General features: G+C 52.7%; 10 protein-coding genes across 10 annotated transcripts; 6 read left to right on the plus strand and 4 right to left on the minus strand.

Annotated features, from left to right (window-relative positions):
- Positions 1-402: 402 nt before the first annotated feature.
- Positions 403-2,199, plus strand: POSPLADRAFT_1044340 (hypothetical protein; the record flags this gene model as incomplete). Its single annotated transcript, XM_024478516.1, has 2 exons — positions 403-1,494; positions 1,555-2,199. 2 exons carry the CDS (start codon positions 403-405, stop codon positions 2,197-2,199), a joined length of 1,737 nt encoding a protein of 578 aa, XP_024341700.1.
- A 649-nt stretch (positions 2,200-2,848) lies between these two features.
- POSPLADRAFT_1044341 (hypothetical protein) lies at positions 2,849-3,614 on the plus strand (the record flags this gene model as incomplete). The annotated part of the gene is made up of 2 exons (XM_024478517.1): positions 2,849-2,908; positions 2,985-3,614. The coding sequence occupies 2 exons, from the start codon at positions 2,849-2,851 to the stop codon at positions 3,612-3,614; spliced, it is 690 nt and encodes a 229-aa protein (XP_024341701.1).
- A 1,187-nt stretch (positions 3,615-4,801) lies between these two features.
- On the plus strand, positions 4,802-6,436 carry POSPLADRAFT_1135146 (hypothetical protein; the record flags this gene model as incomplete). Its single annotated transcript, XM_024484550.1, has 4 exons — positions 4,802-4,835; positions 4,907-5,619; positions 5,672-5,898; positions 6,367-6,436. 4 exons carry the CDS (start codon positions 4,802-4,804, stop codon positions 6,434-6,436), a joined length of 1,044 nt encoding a protein of 347 aa, XP_024341702.1.
- Positions 6,437-7,617: 1,181 nt separating this feature from the next.
- On the plus strand, positions 7,618-12,922 carry POSPLADRAFT_1073249 (hypothetical protein; the record flags this gene model as incomplete). Its single annotated transcript, XM_024482585.1, has 31 exons — positions 7,618-8,055; positions 8,112-8,198; positions 8,252-8,458; positions 8,520-8,672; positions 8,725-8,767; positions 8,823-8,855; positions 8,906-8,966; positions 9,016-9,186; positions 9,246-9,323; positions 9,376-9,484; positions 9,538-9,582; positions 9,645-9,914; positions 9,964-10,113; positions 10,165-10,387; positions 10,444-10,626; positions 10,677-10,736; positions 10,794-10,830; positions 10,883-10,922; positions 10,976-11,048; positions 11,107-11,130; positions 11,185-11,236; positions 11,310-11,338; positions 11,391-11,444; positions 11,508-11,533; positions 11,587-11,653; positions 11,704-11,953; positions 12,006-12,085; positions 12,147-12,245; positions 12,306-12,340; positions 12,396-12,681; positions 12,743-12,922. The coding sequence occupies 31 exons, from the start codon at positions 7,618-7,620 to the stop codon at positions 12,781-12,783; spliced, it is 3,504 nt and encodes a 1,167-aa protein (XP_024341703.1). The 3' UTR covers positions 12,784-12,922.
- Positions 12,923-12,929: 7 nt separating this feature from the next.
- On the minus strand, positions 12,930-13,728 carry POSPLADRAFT_1134461 (hypothetical protein; the record flags this gene model as incomplete). Its single annotated transcript, XM_024484481.1, has 2 exons — positions 12,930-13,490; positions 13,549-13,728. 2 exons carry the CDS (start codon positions 13,726-13,728, stop codon positions 12,930-12,932), a joined length of 741 nt encoding a protein of 246 aa, XP_024341704.1.
- Positions 13,729-14,153: 425 nt separating this feature from the next.
- On the minus strand, positions 14,154-15,534 carry POSPLADRAFT_1044344 (hypothetical protein; the record flags this gene model as incomplete). The annotated part of the gene is made up of 5 exons (XM_024478518.1): positions 14,154-14,234; positions 14,409-14,585; positions 14,645-15,137; positions 15,196-15,464; positions 15,520-15,534. 5 exons carry the CDS (start codon positions 15,532-15,534, stop codon positions 14,154-14,156), a joined length of 1,035 nt encoding a protein of 344 aa, XP_024341705.1.
- A 409-nt stretch (positions 15,535-15,943) lies between these two features.
- Positions 15,944-16,792, plus strand: POSPLADRAFT_1136325 (hypothetical protein; the record flags this gene model as incomplete). Its single annotated transcript, XM_024484668.1, has 5 exons — positions 15,944-15,969; positions 16,028-16,164; positions 16,220-16,463; positions 16,551-16,630; positions 16,698-16,792. The coding sequence occupies 5 exons, from the start codon at positions 15,944-15,946 to the stop codon at positions 16,790-16,792; spliced, it is 582 nt and encodes a 193-aa protein (XP_024341706.1).
- Positions 16,793-16,997: 205 nt separating this feature from the next.
- On the minus strand, positions 16,998-19,642 carry POSPLADRAFT_1044346 (hypothetical protein; the record flags this gene model as incomplete). The annotated part of the gene is made up of 7 exons (XM_024478519.1): positions 16,998-17,021; positions 17,082-17,485; positions 17,538-18,233; positions 18,285-18,435; positions 19,178-19,397; positions 19,459-19,570; positions 19,624-19,642. 7 exons carry the CDS (start codon positions 19,640-19,642, stop codon positions 16,998-17,000), a joined length of 1,626 nt encoding a protein of 541 aa, XP_024341707.1.
- Positions 19,643-20,047: 405 nt separating this feature from the next.
- POSPLADRAFT_1136468 (hypothetical protein) lies at positions 20,048-21,433 on the plus strand (the record flags this gene model as incomplete). Its single annotated transcript, XM_024484689.1, has 6 exons — positions 20,048-20,130; positions 20,187-20,265; positions 20,317-20,396; positions 20,459-20,734; positions 20,785-21,214; positions 21,272-21,433. 6 exons carry the CDS (start codon positions 20,048-20,050, stop codon positions 21,431-21,433), a joined length of 1,110 nt encoding a protein of 369 aa, XP_024341708.1.
- A 36-nt stretch (positions 21,434-21,469) lies between these two features.
- Positions 21,470-24,014, minus strand: POSPLADRAFT_1038851 (hypothetical protein). Its single transcript, XM_024477456.1, has 9 exons — positions 23,884-24,014; positions 23,783-23,832; positions 23,592-23,730; positions 23,521-23,539; positions 23,285-23,463; positions 22,804-23,236; positions 22,285-22,742; positions 22,051-22,229; positions 21,470-21,991 (listed from the first exon to the last, which is right to left on the minus strand). Exons 1-9 carry the CDS (start codon positions 23,934-23,936, stop codon positions 21,663-21,665), a joined length of 1,839 nt encoding a protein of 612 aa, XP_024341709.1. The 5' UTR covers positions 23,937-24,014; the 3' UTR covers positions 21,470-21,662.
- Positions 24,015-24,083: the final 69 nt, after the last annotated feature.

Raw genomic sequence — 24,083 nt, forward strand, 5'->3', positions numbered from 1 at the left:
TATGCGCTGCGAGTCTTTTTGCGGGACGGAGGTGGTACGAGGGCCGAGGCCTGCTAGGAGAGTGGACGGTGGCCGAATAGTAAGGGGTGGGGGGTGACGTGCGGTGGGTAGCCTCATGGCCGAGCTTCGATTTGTAGATCGTGGATCTCATCAGATGTTCCACTGGCCCTGATGCCACAGATCGCAATCTCAATGCCGGGCTAATTCAAGCGCCGATATCCCGCCCGCCGCCACTGGACACCTGCTCCTGGCCATGGACATGCACATTCGCACAATTAGAGAATTCGGACGGCAGCACGCACCCCAATTAATCAGGAAAGGGGAATAAGGTCGCCCGTGATTGAAGTAGCACTTCAGCAGACGCGCTCTGGCAGTCTCGACCGGCATCTCCCATTGTACACCATGCACAACGGCACCCGCCCACACTCATCCTCATTCCCGCCCTCTATTCCCGCGCGCACCGTTCTCTGGAGGCTACGGTCGACGAATACAAGTACGAGTAGTCCGATAGTGACAGGCGCGACCACTAGACAGACAGAGCTTCCTTCCGCAATTACCGTCGAGCAGGTGCCACTCACCCGACCGGCCCCCCTCGAGTCGGGAAACACTTGTATGTCGTCCGCAAGTATGCCTGCTACCACGGGCAATATACCCTACCCCCCCACGCCTTACAATAACGCCACCTCTCGATGGCGAGCGCAGCGGAACCGGGAGCGGGACCCGACATGGGTGCCCCGACCGCCCAACGCGTTCATCATCTTCCGCTCCGAGTACTCACGCAAGCATGCTCACGGCGGCACAAACAAGGCAGAGGAGAAGACCCTCTCGAAGAGGGCGGGGGAGACATGGAAGTTGCTTTCGGACGCGGAGAAGAAACCCTACAAGCTGCGAGCAGAGCAGGAGCGGGCGGATCACCAGAGGCGTAACCCAGGCTACAAGTACAGGCCCCGAAGGGGACAGACTGCCGCTGGCAATGTCTCAGGACCGATGTCTCGTCGCGAGCAGGTCGAGTCGTTTTTGCGTCGCACCGTTAGTCAAGACAACAGCTTCTCTGAGTCGGATTCCGCGAGCGAATATACCACACCCTCGAGCCCGACAAGCTTCGAATCCTCATCACCAGAACCTTCAGATACCCAGTTGAGCCGCAGCTCGTCCCCCGCACGTTCGGCGCGCTCATTGTCGAGGCCTCCGACACACGAAGAAGCATTGCACAATAGACTGCAACAGTCGTTGTTCCTATCTCCAGCGTACACTGCATCCAGCCCGACTCTTGGCTTGCGAACAGGTAGCCTCTGGGACGGCAGTGAAGGACTGAGTTCCATCCTCCCGTCCCCCAGTGCAGTCCTAGACATCCCCGCGTGGTCAAATCCCTACCCGTCGGTTGGAGAAGACACACAGTCGGCGGGAGCGATTGGCGCCTCCTTATCGTCGTCGACATCGTATCCACACGACGAGTCGCTGGAGATGCTCACTTTCGGTGGGCCTGGTATGAACGTAAGTTACGCGATTAAGATGCAGACGCCGTCGCAGACTCATGGCCGCGTTCTCGCATAGGTTGCCGCCGTTGAGAGAACTCAGGCATCCCTTACCCTTCCCGGAGATAGTAGGATGGACTGGCATGCGACGTGCCCTCCTGCGAGCCCATTGTTGCGTCGCCGACGAGCTGCAACAGCCTCCGCCGCACTGCCCTCGCCATTGACCGTCGTCACGTCGTCGCTCGCCAACTGGAACGGAGACGGACCATCCGCCGTTGATCCGTCAAGTCTTGGCACGTACCTCGCTACCCGCAGGCCATCATTGCCTATCACGCCATACGCGGGAGTTGGTATCGGTATGAGCCAGCAGCCCTGCAGCCTCCCTGTTCCGACGGCCGGGTTCGCGACGACCGGGTTCGACTTAGATCGCACGCCGAGGTCCTCAGAATTTCCTCGCGACGTACAAGGACACTACCCGCCTCCGCAGCCCAATTCGACCGGTTACGTTGCTTACATGCAGGGAAAGCCGTCCAGCACGATGGCGGTCGCAGGCGGGAGTAGGGAAAACGGGACAGGGCTCAACACTTACATTGCAGCGGAGACAGACTTCATATCATATACCATGGGCCTCGCAGAACTCGGCATCGAGCCCGTCGTGTACAACATGTCGCCATTCGAGGACCTCGACATTAACGAGTTCTTCAACTTCGAACACGAGCCTTGAAGACGGACTGGCAATGTATATAGAGCGCTTCGCACCGCGACGAAGCTTCACGTTATGATATATATGAGACTGACGATATATATGCGATGAGCGTTGTATGTATGTGTGTAGCATAGTTCGTTCAATTTGTTCATACCTGGCTTGACAAAAATGTATCCGTTGTATATCCCCTCTTCACCGCAGATTCAGTTGGTTGTCAACGCTTCATAACATACCGCGCGTCTCTGGCGAGCGCTTCCTGGCCAATTAACACCGGAGTTGCATCAGTAGAGTAGAATAGGACTGAGCGCATCGACGGCAAGCACTCAAGAGAGAGTAGAGTGATAGCGGTTTCTCCCAAGTCGAGAGAGAGGGTGAGCAGGGCACCAAGTGACACGTCGCGAGACGAGTAGCGGGTAAACGAAATGAGACTAACTTGCTTAACCAGGTCGCGACGAACTACGGGACTTGCCGATTGTGGAACTACTCCCGGGCCGGCATGTGCTGATCCGGTGCGTGAGCCTCAAGGCCGCGATCCCACCTCTCTCACTGCTCCCATTAATGCGAGGCGTAAAGGACATCTCTAACTATAATCTACTTCACGAATCCTATAATCAATCCAACGACGTCGACCGTGATCGTTGAGCGAAAACTTTGCACACACCTTGTCATGCCATTCCTCCCGCGTCAAGACCATGTCGTGCCAGAGTCTCCCCAGGCTCCTTCCTCGGTAAGTTGCTAGCAGCGCTTGCGTTATAAGAATAGGCGTCTTGCATGCTGACTGGTCTCATTCCTGACTGGAATAGGCTGCAAAATCAACCGCGGGCGTACCAGAAATAGATGGCTCATCGGCCGGATTCATTGCCCTCGTTGTGGCGCTAGCTGCCATCGTCGTGTTCAGCTGCATAGCCGTCTTCTTCCTCCTGCGAAACAATGACCCCACACCATACGAGCGCGAGCTACGTCGAGCTCGACGTCGGGAGAGTGGGCGCGCGGGCACCGCAGCCTCGGGCTTTGGCTCGCCAGGTTTCCGGGGCAAGATCGCAAGGCTATTCGGCAGGAGAAGAGCTGAAGGTTGGGTTCGTGCTGCCGATGACGATAGCGGTGATTGGGATGCTGCGGATGAGCGCTTCGAGCCGAAAGAAATGCAAGGGACACAGACGGCTGGCGTCCCTCAGAGAGTCTCTGAAGGGCGGATTCCTTCCCCGGAGCGAGACATGAGCACGGAATCTGTCGAGCTCTCAGTCCCAGATGCTCATCCGGACATCGATGTGCCCTTGTCCTCTTCGCCAACCTCCATGGGGTCTACGCTTTCACACGACGACGAGGGTGCCAGAGAGAATGGTCGATTTTCCGTCCGAACTGGGGACTCCAGCATTCGCTCTATGCGTAAATTCGAGAGTGGCACAAAGTTTAAGGAAGCGTTGGACTTCTGATTCTATCTGTGAGTTGTAGTCGTTATGATCTTCCTTGTACTTCCATAGCCCATGATTCGTGTAGCATTTGCATGTTGTATTGCTGCTCTACTGTACAAAACTCGGATATGTGCGCACGATAGTCGTCGACGGACTTGTTGTAACCGTAGTCTCATTGCAGTCTCATTTCCCTAAACCAGTCCCGTCGTTGTGATCGAATTATGTCTTAGTGTCGTGAGCCCCACTCCCTCCAGACTCCAGCTGCGTGTTTGTGAATCGCCGCCGCCATGAACGATCTTGAGATTATGAACGCCGTGCCTTCGGAACGGGAACGTTCGAGAGGGCGGACCGCCGCTTTCCCACGTGGGCGCCTGTCTGTTCCGGATATTATCCTGGGCGCCTCTACCGCAGGCTTGCTCATCCTTCATCTCTGCACAATGTGCACAGCTCAAATTACCAATTGCTGATTCTATCTGTGTGCGGCTGAGCGCATATCCGTAGGACGTCAACTCTCCTGGAACGTTCCGGAAATATCTGAAATTCAACGAACGGGTAAGAATTTATTTCTTGTCTGAGAAAACGCACCTCGCGCGGAGTCCTATGAATTCCTTCTGTGTCCCACGAGACCAAGGATCGTCGACGACCTACGGGTCCCATAGGACATCTACAGAAGTCGACTACGCTTGACATCGCTGGTTCGGTCAGCAACTAGGTTATGAAACGTTCACCACTCACTGCTAGCTCCATAAGGCTACCGCACGTCGCCGACATCTGCCTTGAAGTTGCTATCCTCGAGTTCGCTGCAACAATCTTATCGCTGACGGCACTATCTGATGTCATGAGTGCCACCTACTACTCCCGAAGGTATCTTGCATTACACATCGAACTGCAAGCGGAGGAGGAAGCAAGAACGTCCTCGACTGGTATGGCGACGGCCACCGCTGACATGGACATCTGATAACATGCGCCGCCCTCAGTACGTAGCAGCCAGCGACGGCCAGCACCCTTGCCATCCCGGGTTGCCGCCAGCCCGGAAGGGCGATCCGGATACAGGGGAAGCCCAAGGCATGCCGTCGGCCCCGTTGATAAAATTGGTGGGCATGTCATCCACTGTCGATGGGAGCCCCTGTATAAAGGGCCCGGAAAAGGGGAATGTACCTCTCCCATCCTCCGCCGCCCACATTGACAGCCCGCCTTGACACCGCATCATGTCTGTCGAATTTAAAGGTTTTGCCCTCACCGGTGCGTGTGCTCCCACCCTCGGGGTTCGGCGAGTCCTGTTGCTCGTTTATGGATATATTGTTTCTATGTAGACCCCGCGGCGTGGAACGAGCTGAGCCTCTACTCCTATCAGCCAAAGACCTTTTTGGACGAGGACGTCGAGCTTGCCATCACCCACTGTGGCGTCTGCGGCTCCGACGTGCACTCCTTGACCCAAGGTTGGGGTAACACGCGGCTTCCCCTCGTTGTGGGACATGAAATTGTCGGAAATGTGACTCGGGTCGGTGCGAAGGTGACTGAGTTCAAGGTCGGCGACCGGGTCGGTATCGGTGCCCAAATCGGGAGCTGTATGCAGTGCAGAAGATGCCAGACCGGAAACGAGAACTATTGCCTCAAGCTGATTGATACCTATGTGCGTGTGTTTCCTGGTCATCAATTTCGCGGCAGACGATTAACGGACGTACGGCAGAATGATGTGTACCCCGACGGTGTTGTTACTCAGGGCGGTTACTCTACTGCTATCCGCGCGCATGAGCGCTTCGTCTTCAAGATTCCTGACGCCATTGAGTCGAAGGATGCGGCTTCGATGTTCTGTGCCGGTCTCACTGTGTTCTCGCCTTTGAAGGCGAATGGCGCAGGTCCTGGGAAGAAGGTCGGTGTCATTGGCATTGGTGGGCTCGGCCACTACGCAGTTCTCTTCGCAAAAGCGCTGGGTGCGGAGGTATACGCGTTCACGCACAGCCTTAGCAAACTCGAAGACGCGAAGAAGATGGGCGCTGACCATGTCATTAGCACACACGACGAGGTGCGTCCAGTTACTAAGCTATCTGATGTCGCTCAATTCACACGTTCTGCAGGACTTCTACAAGCCTTACCAGGGCGAGCTCGATCTCATCATCTCCACCATCGACGTCTTCAGACCCGATCGGCCGCTGAAGGTCTATCTCTCGATGCTTTTTGTCCACGGCAAGTTCATCAACGTCGGCCTGCCCGACAACGACAACCCGCTCCCTCCAATGCATGCATTCGACCTTCAGCCGAATGGTGCGTTCATCGGAGGATCGCATATCGGCTCCAAGACCGAGTGCTTGGAGATGCTCGAGCTCGCCGCGGAGAAGGGCGTCAAGCCATGGATCCAGGAGGTGCCGATGAGCCAGGCGAAGGTCGCCATCGAGGCGGTGAAGTCTGGCAAGGTGCGATACCGGTATGTGTTGACGCAGGATATCGCTTGAGTGGAGCGGCGCTGTAAGAAGCACTTTTACGTGTACGAGGAACAATACATTCGATTGCCAAAGCATCTCCAGCGCGATCCAATTGATTGAGCGCAGTGCCTCCTGGCAAGATACGCTCGAAGTCAGCTGTAAGTATAGCTCGGTGTGCAGCGTTGCAGCCGTAAGTCCGTGCCATTCATGATTCATATGAATGATTTCGGTATGTTCCGTGTCCGCAGTTCGATCCGATCGAGATGGTAACACCGAGACACACTGTTTTGTCAACTATGCACCAACGCCGTGCTCTACTTCGCTCTATAACTGCTCTTTTGCGGCCATAGAATCATGCTCACGCGGTCTCTTGCGCGCAGGGTCCAATGCTCGACTTCCCATTGTTTGACCCGAAGATAGAGTTGAAATGAAATCGATCACTGCGATCAGACGTGTTCTACAGCACTTGCCCTTTACGTCCATGTCGGCATGCGCGAGACGCCTGGGGTTTCTTTCCTGGCACCTGGCACTACGCATATACCGTACCAAAAGCCTCACACGGCGTAGAATGGCGATGGAGTCGGATACTACTAATGGATACACTCGTCAACATTAATCCACTGTTGTCATGATATGGAAGTCCTGCCACGAGTCGCCGACCGCTGTCCATCGCGCCCAGAGGAAGCCTTGAGCGCACGTAGGACAGCACTTCCCGTCTACTGCCGTATGAACGACTGGAGTGTCCGAACCGAAATACTGGTCGTGCTTGTTATAGAAGCTTGTTTGCAACATCTCACAAGACTGGAACATCAGCACGCAGCATCACGCGCGACGGCCACCTTTATCGAACGCGGATGCAGCTTGGAGCAGCTTGAACAGCTGCGATGCCCTCAAATAGCTTCGCCTGGAACTGGTAGGGCGGAGCATGGTGCTTCTGGTGGTATCGGACGATCCGCCGTCCGTCCAGACCAAAGTGAGTTCACTCATGACCTCTGTCGCGATGCGTGCTCATACTTAATCTGGGGGTCACGCAATGAGCCCCACAAGGAGTTTTGTCGGATGTACCGCAAAGACCGCTGCGTTATGTTAGAGGTGTGCAAACCACCGGTCGGAGCGGTTCAGAAGCTATCTTGGGGACAGCGCTCGAAGGTGTCGGCGCTTCCGTGTCCTGCGGAAATGAGCATGTTGGCGCAGAAATGTACCAGTATCTCATTCATATCCATGCCATCTTCCGTTCTAGTTCCCGGAAATCCGTCAGACGTCGCCTGTGAGACGCCTAGCGCTGGGGAAGGTTCTCCACGTGGGTTCCTATTTGAGTGGTAGCGGAGGCCCATCAAGATTGAGGGCTTTTGGCTGTTCGTCGTACTAGACGGGGACGAGGCACAACCAGCGGTTCATGGTCCAGTGCCCAATCACGCTACCCATGTGCACCCCGGAGCTCCCAATCGCTAAGTTTTTTCTCGAATCTACCGTTAATCGGATGAGGGGAAGGTTGGCGGATTTTTCCCAACGGTGCAAGTTATAAAATCGTACAGAAGTAAGGATGCGGTTCGAGTGGTCTTCCTGCTCCCCTTTCCTCTCCCCCCCTACTCTGACCACTCATGGAGAACAGCGAGAAGCTGGTTGGCAGTTCCCCGCCAATCGTCGATGAGGAGACTGCCGGCACGCGAGCGGTAGTTTTCCCGGACGACCATGGCGACATTCGAGAGGAGAGAATCCAACACGGATACCCTCGTCCCAGAGGAGTTGAAATGAAGCGCGAGATGACCAAGGAGGACAAGGAGCTCGCCGCTGCTGGGTATGAGCACCTCGACGAGCAAAAGACAAAGAATAAGAAAGGTGACAATAAGTTGGACAATGTCGACATTCAAGAGCATCATTTGTCGTACAACGAGCTTGGGTCCGCTCTCGATACTTCTATGGACACCAAGGACCCTGGCAATTCGTACGGACTTTCCGCAGACGAAGCAAAGGCGAGATTGGCCCGTGATGGACCTAACGTGCTTACTCCTCCCAAGAAGAAGTCACCTTTGCGCATGGTACGTGCGGCAATCCGCTATATTGGATTGTCAACTTATCGATGCCAACCTTTCAGTACATTGATCTTCTCTTGACGATGTTCAACATCCTCTTGATCTTCGCTGGCATCCTGGAATACATTTTGTTAGGTATTGACTTCAAGGTTTGCTTCTTGTCATCGGACGTAAACACCATATTCATATCACACGACCTCAGGATAATTTCGCCAATACCTACCTTGGTGGAATTTTAATTGCAGTCGCCTTCCTCAACGCCTTCATCGAATTCTTCCAGCTGCAGAAATCTGAGGCTATTTTGGCGTCCTTCCTGGCGATGATACCACCCTCCTGTCGAGTCGTCCGTGATGGCACCATCACTTCTGTACCCGCAGCGGAATTGGTGAAGGGTGATATCGTCCTTCTCGTGAGTTAACGAAGCGTCAGTGCACAGGTGATCCGAAGTTGACATATCCTTGGATATATAGCGCACCGGTGACAAGACGCCTGCCGATTTGATCATCTTCGCGTCTACCGATCTCAAAGTTGACAACAGTAACCTGACCGGCGAATCGGAAGCGGTTGAGCGTTTTGGTCGTCCGGAAGGAAGCAAGTCCCGGCCGGTGGAAGCAGAGAATCTGGTACGTCTCATGGAGGTTTGTTTTGCTGATCGAAATATCAACCGTGTCGTAGGTGTTCAACTCGACTTTGATCGTCAATGGCGAAGGCTGGGGAGGTGAGGATTTTATAATCAAGACTTGGTTCTTCGAGTCTGATCCAATATGATTCAGTCGTTGTGCGCACGGGAGACCATACCCTGATTGGTGAACACAATCGTGGCTTCCATGGGACTCGTGTGCTCATGTTGTTGTAGGTCAAATCGCGGCTCTCACTGGTGGCGAATCCGGAAACAAGAGTCCTCTTGCCGTCGAGATGTATGGCCCCACTCCGTTGTAGAAGTTCAGAGAACTGACAGTCTGCTAGCGCTCGATTCGTGATGATGGTATCCGCGATTGCTATCATCTTTGCCGTGGTGTTCTTCGTCGTCGGCATTACAACTGTGTACAAAGGCAAGGGTGCGGAGACGGTGACTTTCGCCGTTTCCATATTGGTTGCCTTTGTACCCGAAGGTCTGCCCTCAGTGGTTACCCTTCTGTGAGTGTTTTGTATTTCAAGTACAGCCTGCCCGAGTCAGAGCTCAATAAACCTCTAAGATTATCTATTGCGGCGAAACGAATGGCTGCTCAGAATGTGCTCGTCAAGGATTTGCAGGGCGTTGAGACACTTGGTAGGTTCCGTTGTTGCATTCTCAGTGCCTAACGTTACCAATCGCGTTGTATTTAGGCTCGGTGAATATGTCTTATTCGTGGTCTGCAATGCACTATTGACTCCCTTCCAGCTCACACTCCTTGCCACCGATAAAACCGGTACTTTGACCCGTAACCAAATGACGGTATATTCACATATAGCCTTTGTGAATGTGTATGGTGGCTGACAATGTGCCAGGTTACCAATCTCTGGAACGGCGAGAAGATGTACACGGCATTCCAGGTACGCAGGGGTTCATGCAACCGTCACATTCGATTGTAATACTTATAGCCCGTTTCATACAGTCGAATAATGACTCCGACTCTGTGGAAGCTTTCTCCATCAGTGCACCTGGCATGCGCGAGATGGTCGACATCGCTGCCTTAAATTCTCGAGTCAAGTTCGACAAGATGGATGTTCCTTTCGATCAGCGCACAATCTTTGGCGACGCCACAGAAACAGGTCTGACGCGTTTTGCTGGACGGTACATCCAGGACTATGATGCATTACACAAGCAACATCCCAAAGTGTTTGAAATCCCCTTCAACTCCTCGAACAAGTGGGCTCTTGTCATCGTACGTATCGTATGCATACTTATGGGAAATTACTAAACACTGCTTGCAGCTCAACAAACCGCATACTGCCGGAGATCTCACTTTGTACATCAAAGGCGCTCCGGAACGTGTCCTGGAAAAGTGTTCAACTTATCTCAAGGACGGCAACATTGAACCCATCACGGATGACTTCAAGGATGCTTATGATGACGCTTATAATGTGCACTTATTTCTCCTTGCACCAGGGCTCCCTCACTGACATCTCATATAGTACATGGCCTCTCGAGGCCATCGTGTGATCGCTTGCGCGCAGAAGCTGCTCCCTTCGGATCCTTATGACCTGTCATATCCGTTCTCGAAGAATGATGGCAAATACCCCGGCACGGAGTTCTGTTTCTGCGGACTGATCTCCTTGGAGGACCCACCCAAGCACGGCGTGCGAGAGGCGATCGGTACTCTCCGTCTAGCTGGCATCAAGGTGATGATGGTGACCGGTAAGTGGATCCTTGAAGTGATTTTCGACGCTGCTCAATGTAAACACCATACGTAGGTGATCATCCCAAGACTGCTGAAGCTATTGCGCGCAAGATCAATCTTATCCTGGGCGACACTAAGGAGACCCTCAGCGCAAAGACTGGACGATCAATGGAAGAGATTTATGAAGACGAGGTCGACGCGGTTGTTGTCCACGGCGACAGTATCGATGGGCTCCAAGGCTGGCAGTGGGACCAAAGTAAGGATGCATAATTCGGGTTTCATGTTACGTTATTGACCTCGCCACAGTATTCTCCAAAAATGAGATTGTATTTGCGCGTACTTCTCCACAGCACAAACTGGAGATCGGTGCGCGCGTTTTTTTTATCGAGACATGCATATATGCCTCTAACATCAACTCCTCAGTGAAACGTGCTCAAGCACTTGGCCATATCGTCGGTGTGTAAGTAAACAAAATTCAAGGAGCGCCAATCCACTTGCTAATAGTAATACAGCACTGGGGACGGTGTCAATGATTCGCCCGCTCTCAAGAAAGTAAGGGGACGAGCGCAATCCAGTGACTCTTTAGGACTGACTTTCGCCCGTAGGCGGATCTCGGGATTGCAATGAACATTTCCGGGTCGGATGTGTCCAAAGAGGCAGCGAACATGATTCTCCTTGGTGAGACGACTGGACGCCTATGCCACAGTTCATGGCTCACCTAAACAATACTCTCCAGATGACAACTTCGCCTCGACAGTCAGTAAGTGTCCTTTGTCTTGCTCATAGGACTGTATTGCTGATACATCTTCTACAGAGGGTGTCGCTGAGGGCCGTCAGATATTCGTGAACCTGAAGCGTTCCATCCAGTATGGCCTGTCCTCCTGTCAGACACAAATCACAAATTCACCTTGGATCGATCAGATACACAATCTCTCATAGTACGCCGGAAGTTATCCCGCAACTGCTTTGTGAGTACACATATAGTCACGCGCCTCGTCTTATCATTGATCTGTACGATAGATGTTGTTGTCCCGATCCCTCTTCCCTTGTCTGCCATTCTCATCCTTGTCATCGGTGAGTCCTTGAGTTTTAGCTCATGGACATCGCGGTGTCTGATATATGCTATTTGTTTCACAGATCTTGGCTTCGAGCTGTTTGTGGCTGTACGTCACTTCAACACAGAACCGAGAGCAGCGCTCTGATAGCTGGTGCATAGCTTTCGTTCGCATGGGACAAGCCGGAAACAAAAGACGGGCTCATGCGCATGGCTCCCCGGAAACCAGGTCAGACTATGCTCGAACCCACACTTTGCATGACCTTAATGTCGTGGTAGTCAACGACCGCTCTATCATGTCCCTCAAGCGACGTGCTCTTCGTCGCACGAAGACGCTTCGGCGTGATACAGAGATGCAAGAAGCGATCCCCCCAAGTAAAATATCGGCATGGGCCTCGAAAGCGAAAGCACCCTTCACTCGGGACTTCTGGGAAGATAACATGGAGAGGACCGACGATGAGTCTTTGGTCGACGGCAAGCTTCTGAGTTACTCATACATGGAAGCTGGTGTGATCGAGATGCTTGGAGCGTACGTACTGGCCTAAGATTTTGTGGGAGCAAACTGCTGACCCATCGACCAGTCTTGTTGCCTACTTTGTTGTCTTTTACAAGAACGGCTTTACGCCAACTGACTTGCGCATGGCACAATCATCCAAAACTAGTACGTCATAGATAATAACTCACGACCTCAATTCCGACGGTGATGGACATGTTCATTGTAGCCTACTTCACGAAGTCGAGCCCTGATTTCACCAATAGCAGAGGACAGATAATCGGCTCCTCCCAGCAGGTAGAGGCTTTCGCGAAAGCTCAGTCTATTGGTGAGTATCTCTTATACCATTTCACGATCCACATACGCTTGACAAACAATATACCCACAGTCTATCTTTCCATCTTTATCATTCAGTGCTTCAACGTAGGTTCGCCTCTCTAGATTTGCATCCGCCAGCTAAAGCACGGCCCCCCTCCAGGTCTTCGCTGTGAAAGCCAGGTTCTCCTTCCCATTCGGCAAGGCAGTTGTTGGCAACTACTACAATTTCGCTGGCATCTTCGGCGGCGCGTGCCTGGGCATCTTCATCATTTACACGCCGCCCCTTCATGTTGTGTTTGGGGGCACGTACCACTTGTCACCATTATACTGGCTTATCCCGGTAGCGTTCGGTGTTCTGCTATTGGTGTGGGCAAGTATTCGTGTACTGATCTTGAGGAAGAGCGTCGAGCAGTCGCGGGTCAAGGATATCAAGGGTTTGATGATGTGTAAGTCATACAAACATTACCTATCTTCTATGCGTCGAACGCTAATCATCCCCTTCCCTAGTCCCGACCATGCGGACGATGAGCATGCGTTCAAAGCACTGATGTATGGCTATTGGACTTTGTTGGACATCAGTGATTTGAGACCTACGACTTTATGACCGTTAGGAAGTTGACAATACAACGTTATGCAGCCAATACTGACATGTAGCACAAAGTTTCGGTAATGAATATATACCCTTACAAGCATATCAGAACAGGCTGTACAAGAGGGATTTCGAGAAAGCAGCTTGGAAACGTGGAATGGTAGACGTAAAGACCATGCGAGGTTCCTGTGAAAGCACAAACAGCCCTGACGCAACGGGCAAGATTATAGCTGCGGTCATAATGCCTGCCGTTGTTTGGTTTCCTTTCCAGCCGCCCAGTCTCTTCCGCAGCCAAGTGTTCCAAATCACGCCCATGCCTTCAGCAGCATGGCGTGCCACTACAGCTGTCAGCGCGAGATACGCAAAGAAACCGCGCCATGGCCATTCGTGCAGCGCGTACTTGACGTACTCGTAGTCAAGCTCGGCCGGACCGAGGGCGTATATAGGCAGGGAAGGGTCGCTCGGAAAGTAGCGATGTGCGAGGAAGTGCATGGGGATAGAAATCAGTGCGGCGTAGCCAGTGATGCTTAGCACGCTCTGCAGGCGACGTGCAGGCTTCGGGGAGAGAAATCGTTTGGCGATGCTTGAGACCGGATGGATGACGAGCGGTGTCAGGACGAGGAACTTCTCGCCAAACGAGGTCTGGTAGTATTCCCTGCCCAAGAGCTGTGTGGATGCCCATCGTTACCTACAATTCAACAATGGAGCAAGCGGGACTGCCTACCATAACCTGAGAAGAGAGCGAGGAACCGCCCAGGTTCGCGAGCACGGGCGCAGACAAGTGGATCAGAACGAACGTCGTGATGAACGGTGCTGAGCCATGAGATAACGTCGTCAGAAAAGAACGAGCTGATTTTGATCCTCCTGAAGGCTGGGATGAGCTGTGTGGATCAACGTCTGGCATGATATAAGATCCAGAGAACAAGCTGGTGATCTGGCGGCTTTTAAGCTTTCAGGCTGCGTCTAGGTTGCCGACAGTTGACATGTACACCTCATCGTCCGGCAAGAAATCATCACGAACAGTTCATCACAGTACTAGACCGCTCTGGGGCCTTACAAGGGATTGCGGGCGTGTCAGTTGATTTAGACCGAGCAAGTTGCTGAAACGAGAGTGCGAAGCAGCGTGGCAACAAACAGACCTACGTCGAGTCAAATTCATGTCACTACATGATTACCTAGTATATTAACGGGTGACAAATTACAACTGCTTATGAAAAGGTAAAAACATCAATCCTATGTCTGATTTACGTGTAGTGAGCTTCATGATCTCCGGGCGCAACACACGAGTAGCTGTAGCACTCCAGCTTCACGTCATGCTGTGCTCGAGGCTCACAGCTTCGTGCTGACGCCGTGCCGGTTACCAACGTTCCAGTTAGAGCACGGAGACCAGGTCGATCGCCGGTCCGACCTCTGTATGGCAGGAGCGATAGGGACATAGCTTGTTTGGACTGTCCTGCGACGCTTGCGCTCACGTTCATTTTCGCGAGAGGCTACGCGTACATTCCGACATGAGAGATGCTGCGATCCCCGGCAGTGATCAACGTCAACGTCGCTTCAACAAGACCCGTGGACGTAGCAACACACCTTTGTGAGATCCGTAGACGCATGCAAACCGGGGAAATCCTTGGTAGAATAGACCTTGAAAGTACCTCCATAGCATTCAGCAAGAACAGGATGTCCGTTTGTGCCATGTGCCTGAGCGAAGATGTCGAAAGCGCGATATCGCAGCAAGTATGTTCCTTCGACCTTCACCGAGATATCCTAAATTCATAGTCAGTTTTTGGCACCATATCGCCATTGTGACCGGCGGCTAGGCGTACCGCAAAGACGAACATAAAAGCATTCTTTTCCTGGTACTCAACACACACAGCAGCCGCAACTTTAGAGCCCACAAGAGACGCAGTGCATTTCAAGCTTTCTCGGACCAACCGGTCCCCCGAATGTGCGACTACGTCTGGGTCGGGATTTCCTCTTGCGTCCATTCCTGGACCGATATAGGATATCGTCGAAGCAAGGGGGCCTGCTGAATAGGGGGCCTGCGCGCTTGGTCGGACAAGACCTCGAGCAGACTCAGGATTCAAACTAGCGGATAGCAAGACCGCAGGTAATACCGCCGGAAACCCGAGCTGCATAGGAGCCCACTCGCGATATGGATGCATGTATGACGAGGGGCCGGTGGCTTGCGTCCTCTCTGTGTGGCTCGAGCGAGCCTGTGTAGTTGCCGCCCGGCTTGCTTGCCTGGCATCAGTGCCGGCGGTCGGGGAGACGGGGAAAAGATCAACGTGACATACAAAGCCAATGCTGTTCACCTCGCTATGGGTGGGCAAAAGCATGTTGATTCATGCTTGGTATCATGGAAAGATGGACAAACTTGTAGTCGGTGACTTCTACTTCTTGCTGGTTGGATGTACCAACGGACAACACGCGAAACAGCTTCAATTGTGCGACAGGCGGAGGATCCAGTGGTCTTCTGTCCTTTCTTCCATATCTGGAGAAGCCATAAATCTCGAGCCAAGCGCGAGCGCTGGTTGCGTACTTGCGACCGACGTCTGCCTTCTGTAATTCCACGAGCTCAGCGCGTATCACGGTGCCTCCAAACGGACCGTTCAAAATCGGCGGCCTCGCGACTGGCTCTGCTCTCTACAAGACTCGAAATCAGTCTGTCGAGTCTATTTACCCATGGATAAGAACTTACAAAAATGCCAGACATTTTGTGAGTGTCGAAAAGGCGTTTTGGGGATGGTGCGGGGGAGAATGGGTGTCTGAGACGACGATTCTTTATGACCGCAAAGGAAGGAGTCCGGATGATTTTGTCCGGCGGCTCTAGACAGGGTAACTTTGCTACGCCAGTGGTCCAGGCCTGCGTACCCACGTTGCAATGCTACTCCGGGGTAGCGATAGTGCGCACGGGCCTAAGAGCCGCCTATTCGGTACCAGACACGTTGGCCGTAGCAGGTGAAGGCGGGAGTGTAGTACTGATATAGACCGTCGACCCTTAGTTGACTGATAATAATGGCATGTATTTCGCGATCACGTGGGGCGCGTTGCAGTCAAGCGTTTGACACTTGAGGCGCGTCGAAGATCTAACTCCTACCACAATTGCCTTGTTAACAAGCACGATGTCCATCAGTATACAAGACACGATGTGAGTTTGCTGCATGTGCGTAGTTGGGCGGTTACTTACCCACGATGGCGTATTACAGTAAGGCCATCAGGGACATGATTCCTATAATCGACCCGGAGGAAGACTATCTCACTATTGCTGCTGCAGAAGAGCAGATGTCCATTACTGAGCAAGAGCGAAAGAGAGAATTCGAAGAAGCGCAGCTCAAACTGCGCTGTAAGTCCTCTTTTGTGGATTCGGTGCCACGCCCGTGACAGCCCTTCTCCTACAGCACTCACCCGCATCTTGGAGGCAGCAAGAGCGTCATCCACGAGACCACCAACGATCCCCTCAGCGGAAGCCCATGCCGCAATGATGAATAAGCTGGATGCTACACGCTTGTCCCTTGCCAAAGCAATCAACGACGCGGAGAGTTCACTTGCAGGCAAAGAAGCGGAGCTTGCACGCCTCAAAGAGGAAACCACGGCTCTTGAAGGATCTGACTCCACCACAGAACACGACTTGGATGCCACAGCGTGAGTAGCGATTCCCGCGAGGAGCCTCTGCGCCTGTTGCCCGGTGAACACTGGCGCTGATGACGCTCACATACATGGACTTTACAGACTTCGACTTGCGCTGTACAAGGGACTGGGCTTCGAGCCCATCATGACCAAGGACGGCCGAATAGAAAAGATGCTCGTCCGTACGTCTGTTCATCGGTGCTTCGAGACTAAGTCGCTCAGTCGCCCACCGCTTCCCATTGTGTACAGGCTCAGAATCAAGCGATGTACATTGTGTTACCTTCGAAGACGGAAAGTCAGACAGGGAGTATGCGGATTTGCTCTGGAAACTAGCCTCATCATGAGTCCTATACTTGTATTTTTCACTATTATATGTATTACCTCCAGATTGATGTTATCAAGCATGTATTGCCTTCGCTTTGTAATGTTAACAGTCACTTCAGACGCGCTGCAGGAGAAATAAATATTCCTTGCTGAATAGTACGTATAACAAGACAGGTCCTACGGTACATTGTACGTCAATGTTCCAGTTTATGCCCGCGACGCGTCTCATAACGCCAAGCCATTCGCTACCTGTGTATCCGTATGTTCATGTTGAGTACGGAGCTTCAGCGCAATTCTAGGCTAGCGTACCTTAAAATGTGGCTTGACCACCCAAATCTTCTTGGTCTTGCATTTCTCGCCCACTTCCCTAATCTTCGCCTCAATTGAATTCTTCTTCACACGCTGTTCTTTCAGCTCCTGATGGACTGCCTCCACTATGTATGGCAGACTGCCCGTTGCGAGGCTGTTGATGCGTGCGAGCAGGAGTGGCAGGTGAGCTTCAGGAAATGCTGTTTTGGGCGCCGGTAGGGGCCGCTTTGTACCTGGTTGAGAAGCTTGCGCAGAAGGCGTGGCAATATTGGGTGCATTAAGACGAGGAGGAAGCGCGGGGACCACGAAGCCGTCCTGTGTAGTGACACGATCCTTCGACGATGTCGTCACCGACTCTATACTCCCCGCGACAAAGGTGAAGGGGTCGATAGGAAACGGCGTATCTGCCCAACGTGGTCAGCGCAACTGAACGATAGTAATGTCACGTAAGAATACCATCTAGCAAGTGTATCCGATATGGAGCAAACGGTTCATACAAGCAGTCGCCGATATTCGTCTCCCAGCATGGGCCCTTGGTGAAAGGAACGAGAGGCACGACCACCTTCCGCTTCTTGCTTCGCTTAGGTTTCTCTTCGCTTGCTTTCCGTTTTGCTATTGGAGGCGCGGGCATTGGTACGTCCAGGAATAGGTCTGGAGAGCTTTCCCGCTTGTCGATTGGCGTGCCAGGATCCTCGACGTCATCATCATCAACCAGCCAGCTATCGAGGTCCGAATCTTCCTCGTCACCGGCCTCGTCTTCTTCTGCATCTTCGACGACATCATCCGCGTCCCCGTTTTCCTCCTCCCACTCTTCGCCACTGTCGTATGCGTAGTCCAGCGAGAGAACGTCGCGAGCAAACGGTGCGCGCGGCCCGACCTCTCGTGAGTTTCGCGTCCACGTCCCAAAATACCCTGGTCGTGCATCTTCATCGAATATCAGCACCTTGATTGGAATCTTGGTGCGATCGCGCAGTAGTAACAGGAGAGAGCGGACTTGTGAGTCGTCTCCTGCAACTTCAGCTTCGTTAAGCTGAGTCATGATGTTGCGCACGGAGTAAGGGACACAGCTCCTTAGATGGGCTACTGGGGATCCTCTTCGATGTGAGGGACATAGCGATGCAGGCATATGTTTAAGCACATCGCGTAGTCGGTCTGCGTACGGGATGAGTATGCTGGTCGACCAACCAATAAGTCGCTGCCCACCTTCTGTTGTCATGCCAGAAACGTTGCAACGGCTCAGAGACTCATCCCTCATGTCAACATCAGCTGCTGTCTCTTCATCATCGAAGTCGTCAATCACGATAACATTGCCTTCCACTCTCTCCTTGCCCTTGGTAGAGGACTTTCCGGGATGCTTGAACCAATTCAAGGAAGCCAATTTCGCATCTTTCTTGACCACAAACGGTTTGAATGTCCGCTCGAAGTCGAATTCAATCGTCGATGGACCAGCCACGCTCGAGTTAACATCTTTGTGAGCCGAGGTTGTACGCGTTGCACTTGGTGCCTTGGCTTTTCCAAAGAAGTTGGCCATGAGGGAGCGAGATTTGTCTTGTGCCTCCTTCTCTTTCTTCTCTCTTTCGGTTCTTGCCGTTCTCCTCTCTTGCTTTTCCTTATCCTGATAAATGTCTCTATACTGAATGCACCTGATATGTCGAACAACTTACCTTCGCAGGGTCAGTGAACTTCCTTATCCGACTTCGTGGCGTACCTCCAGATTGCTGGACAGTCGATGTATACATGAGCGTAATAGCGTTATGAGCAAAAACATCATAATACCTGATCTGTGGCGTTGTTCTTCGACTGCTGTAACTGAGCCTTGATGTCGTCCGTGTCTATGCAGACGACCTCGTCTACGCTCTTTATACTAGCCTTCGTTTTCGAGGGTCGCCCAGGAGTTTTACCCAGCATTACTTTCTGCTCTTCCTCGGGTAATGATGAAAATAGATCTGAAGCATCTTGCTTTGCCTACGCCCATTCATAAGGACGGTCTCAGGCATACAGGATAAAAATACACATACCTGACGTCTCTCAGCCAATCGAGTCTCCGCTTTCTCTTTCGCAGCCTTAGGTAGATAATCCTTGAGGTCTTCCTTGACCTCCCATCTCCAAATACAGAGCGCAGCGGGTGTTTTAGCATAACCCGGCCAATTGTCGAGTCCATAGTTATTTCTGATAGCAACGGACTGAATGGCTTTCTCGACGGCTTCGGGGGTAAGGGCCAATGTAATGGTCTCTGATGCATCTTCGTCATCGTCCTCGTGTGCTGGCAAGAGTTCTTTGTGTACGTGCTTGACCAGTGCTTGAAGGGTCTTGTCGCTAATAACAAGATTTCGCTGTCAAGTTCAGGGGCAATGCCACAACAACGCTTTTGACGGACCTTTCGTGGACCAGCTTGGCAATCAGAGGCTTATGCTCTTCCGGAACAGTATTCATCGGAGGATCCTTGCGTTCTATGTGCATCTCAATCATTTCGCGAAACTTGACGATCTCTACAGACGATACTTCGGTTATTTCGGGATCAGCATTCACAGCATCCACGGACCTTGCATTGTCTCCGACATTTTCTCGAAGGAAAGGATCTTCTGCTTAAGTACAAGTTTCCCATTCCGTATGTCAATATGAGATGCCCTCATGGACTGGTTGGCGGGCTGGTTTGAGATGCCTGACACGTCGGGTCGGATAACATCCTTCCCGCTAGATTGAGTTGGTTCTACCGCCACTAGAGGGGCCGTTAGATTTATGTAGGCGCGTTGCCGTGGTCTCTGCACGCGCCTTTTCCGACACCGGTCTCCGTCATAACACTCATGAGATAGACGAGAAGGCGCGTAGATGTCGTCGTCGCAGTGGACGGAGATGTGCCACCAGCAGAGACGCGTTCGGTCACAAGTGACATATCGTGACATACCGCGACTCGACGCGTCTTGTGCGTGACTGTGGCACGCGCCTTCGCTTGAGCCTGGTCAACGATGTCATTCTTTCAACCGCAAGTGTCAAAAGCTCAACAGAAGCACAAGGCCGACCCAGCACACCAACCATGGGTCGAGAAATAGTACGCCTTTTGGCTCTCAGAGTTTGTGAATCACAACCAAGTTAATCCTGCCACAGTCGTCCGAAGACCATAGACGATGTTTCTGCCCAGGAACACACCGTAGCTGTCTTACGCAAGACGCTGACTTCAACAAATGTTAGTAAGATGCTCGAAGGGAATCTTCTTACTAAAGGATGACTATCCTAGTTGCCGCACATGCTGTTTTACGGCCCACCAGGTACTGGCAAGACGTCGACCATCCTCGCCTTAGCACGTCAGCTCTTCGGGTGAGTCTCACCCTCACGCCACGTGCACTTCGTTTCTCATTGGCGTTGACCGTTCAAGGCAGACCAGATAACTTCCGCGCAAGAGTATTGGAGTTGAATGCTTCAGATGAACGTGGTATTACGATAGTCCGAGAGAAAATCAAGAACTTCGCGCGTCAAACTCCTCGCGCACAGGTTGTCTCATCGGACGGAAAGACACACCCATGTCCACCGTACAAAATCATCATCCTGGACGAAGCAGATTCAATGACCCAGGATGCACAAGGAGCCCTGCGACGCATCATGGAGACCTATGCCAGGATCACCCGCTTTTGTCTCGTGTGCAATTATGTTACCCGGTAGGCGAGCTTCCGTCACGTCGTATGCCCCGTGTTCTGACACCACTCAGCATCATTGAACCGCTAGCCTCAAGATGCTCTAAGTTTCGGTTCAAACCTCTCGATCCTACCTCCACCTCAAGTCGTCTTGCTCAGATTGCTACAGCTGAAAATGTCCCAGTCACGGACGATGTGATTACCGCCCTTATTAGCACCTCGCATGGTGATCTACGTCGCTCTATCACGTATTTACAATCGGCGTCGCGTCTGTCTATGTCAACCTCTCCTCCGACACCTGTCACTGCCAGCGACATTCAGGAAATTGCGGGGGTAGTGCCTGATGCTGTGATTAACGATTTTGCAGCGACACTCGGAGTGGAAATCCTCTCCTCCGACGAAATGAAGGTTGATGGCATTCGAGCAAAAGGATTTGACGATGTGAGACAGAAGGTCAAGGATATCGTTCGGCAAGGGTACTCTGCCTCTCAGATACTTTCACAAGTACGTGTATTCTTGAACGCGGTCGAGGAACCGCTCATTTTTTGCTGCCTTGCCCAGCTTCATGACCTCGTCATCGAACATCCTACTCTCACCGCGCGTCAAAAGTCGCGGTGCGCACTTGTGTTCGCAGAGGCCGACAAGGCGCTCTGTGACGGTGCCGACGAGGAGCTGTGGATCCTTGAAGTCGGTCTACGAGTGCATAAAGCCCTCGCTTCATGACTGATTCTTCGGGACTTCTTCGCATTGTTCTCATCGTAGTTTGAAAATCAGACAGTAATTGAGCAGCATCGGGCAACCTCGTATGGGATACAAACGATACAGCGAAGGCTATACAACAGTGCGAATGCGAAAAAGAAAGCATCGATTTTGTAGGGCACAACAAGAAGCTGAGCGTGACCAGATGCAAAAGACATGCCAACAAGCAACAAAAACCCGATATCCTGCAGCCTCACCGGATACCAGCGGTGGCCTTTTGGAGCGCACGCTTGATGCCAAGCTGTGCTTTCCTGAGCTCGTCCGAGGTCGAGTCTTCAATCTCGAGCTTCTCTAGCGCACGCGCAAGCTCAGCCTCAACCTGCTGCTTAGCTCCACGCTTGAGCTTCATGCCGATCTCAGGCGAGGTGATCGTGTTCTCGACCTGGTGGATGTAGCTCTCCAGGTCTGACTTCGCCTCGTGCCGTGCAGAGAAGTCCTTGTCGGCCTGCTTGAACTGCTCGGCATCCTTGATCATCTGCTCGATCTCAGCAGACGAGAGACGGCCAACAGAGTTGGTGATGCCTATAAGTACACGTTGGCGTTTGCTTTAGCGTGAGTAGAGCAAAAAATATGTTACGTACTGATCTGAGCCTTGCGGCCAGATGCACGGTCCTGTGCAGTAACCTTGAGGAGACCGTTCGCGTCGACCTCGAAGGTGGTGACGAGCTCGGCTTGCCCACGAGGCATGGGAGGAATTCCGTTGAGCTCGAATTCTCCAAGCAGGCGATTGTCCCGGCACTGCGTGCGTTCACCCTCGTAGCTGGATAAGCAATCAGTGTGCGGCCATAATCCCATAGGCATTCGTGTAGACTTACACAGGGAATGTGACAGTCGTCTGGTTGTCCTCGACGGTCGTGAAGGTTCGTGACTTGTTCGTGGGGATGGGGGTGTTGCGGGGGACGACAACACCGAAGATATCACCCTGCATGGCGACACCGAGGGATAGAGGAGCAACATCGAGGAGCAGGAGGTCAGCGGTCTTGTCCGACGTTTGGCCAGTGAGGACGGCCGCCTGGACAGCGGCACCGTAGGCAACAGCCTCGTCGGGGTTGATGGACTTGTTCAGCTGACGGCCGCCAAAGTACTCGGAAACCAACGACTGGACCTTGGGGATACGGGTAGAGCCACCGACAAGGACAATGTCATCGACCTTCTCACGGGGCATCTTCGCGTCCTTGAGCACTCGCTCGACAGGGTCAATCGTCGACTTGAAAAGCGAAGCGTTAATCTCCTCAAAGCGAGCACGGGTAATGTTCGCTGAGAAGTCCTCGCCCTGTAAAACGAAAATAGGAGATCGGTCGAAGTTATGACCGTTGCATCGTGTGGTGACATACCTGGTGGAGGGAGTCAACCTCGACAGTAGTCTGGGTGACGCTAGAGAGCGTCCTCTTGGCACGCTCGCACGCGCTGCGCAGACGACGCAGAGCACGAGGATCGTCAGAGATGTCGAACTTCGTCTTGCGCTGGAACTCCTTCTTGAAGTGGTCCAAGAGGTTGTTGTCAAAGTCCTCACCACCAAGGTGAGTGTCACCAGCGGTAGCCTTAACCGCGAACACACCCCCGGTGATGTTCAGCAGCGACACATCGAAGGTACCTCCACCCAGGTCGAAGATGAGCACGTTCTTCTCTGCGCTCGATTGACGGTCCAGACCGTACGCGATGGCAGCAGCGGTCGGCTCGTTGATGATACGGAGGACGTCCAGACCGGCAATGGCGCCAGCGTCCTTGGTCGCGAGACGCTGAGAGTCGTTGAAGTATGCGGGAACCCTGCATACATTGTCAGGAAGATGAATCATAATATATTACATTACATACGTGACAACAGCCTTCTTGACAGTCTTGCCGAGCTTCGCTTCCGAGATCTCCTTCATCTTCGTGAGGACCATGGACGAGATCTCCTGAGGGCTGAAGCTTTTTTCCTCGCCGAGGTACTCAACCTTGATCATTGGTGATCCGTCCTTCTCGATGACTTCGAACGGCCAGTGAACCATGTCCTACAGGGAAACAGGTCAGAAATTACAAGGGTTGACGCGGATCAGCCCGTGGTGTACCTTCTTGACATCCGGGTCGCTGAGAGTGAATGTCAGCGTTCTGTGTGAAGAGAAATGCTGGAAAAGCGTACTCGTAACGGCGGCCGATGAGACGCTTCGCATCGAAGATGGTGTTGCGAGGGTTCATCGCGGCCTGGTTTTTTGCGGCATCACCGATCAAACGCTCCTCAGCGGAGAAGGCGACGTAGGAGGGCGTTGTCCGGTTACCCTCTGAATTGGAAGGTGAGCGTACATCCCTGAAGGCAGTTACGAGACGACTTACGGTCGTTGGCAATGATTTCGACACGGTCATTTTGCCAGACACCCACGCAACTTTACAAAGCCTTCAGCCGATGTACTTTCCAATAGGTACAAAAGTCTTACGAGTAGGTCGTGCCAAGGTCGATACCGATAGCGCCGTCGAACGCGTCCTCCATTTTTTGGTAGAGAGAAAAGGAAGAGGGAAGAAGAAAAGGCAAGGAAGGTGTTGAGGGAGGAGGGTGAAGAAGGCAGCGATATGGGCGAAGTGAAAAAATATCGATGCTCGCTTACATCAGCGATCGGCTTAGCGCCCGTCGCAAGTC

The sequence above is a fragment of the Postia placenta genome, assembly GCF_002117355.1.
Source record: "Postia placenta MAD-698-R-SB12 unplaced genomic scaffold POSPLAscaffold_3, whole genome shotgun sequence".
Taxonomy (NCBI): domain Eukaryota; kingdom Fungi; phylum Basidiomycota; class Agaricomycetes; order Polyporales; family Adustoporiaceae; genus Rhodonia; species Rhodonia placenta.

Bases quoted from the DNA above. Each gene is read 5' to 3' on its own strand.
- POSPLADRAFT_1038851 (XM_024477456.1), bottom strand. From the start codon at position 23,936: ATGGAGGACGCGTTCGACGGCGCTATCGGTATCGACCTTGGCACGACC. The intron at 23,833-23,883 runs GTAAGACTTTTG...GGCTTTGTAAAG, and splicing joins GACCTTGGCACGACCTACTC to TTGCGTGGGTGTCTGGCAAA. The intron at 23,731-23,782 runs GTAAGTCGTCTC...CTTCCAATTCAG, and splicing joins CGAAATCATTGCCAACGACC to AGGGTAACCGGACAACGCCC.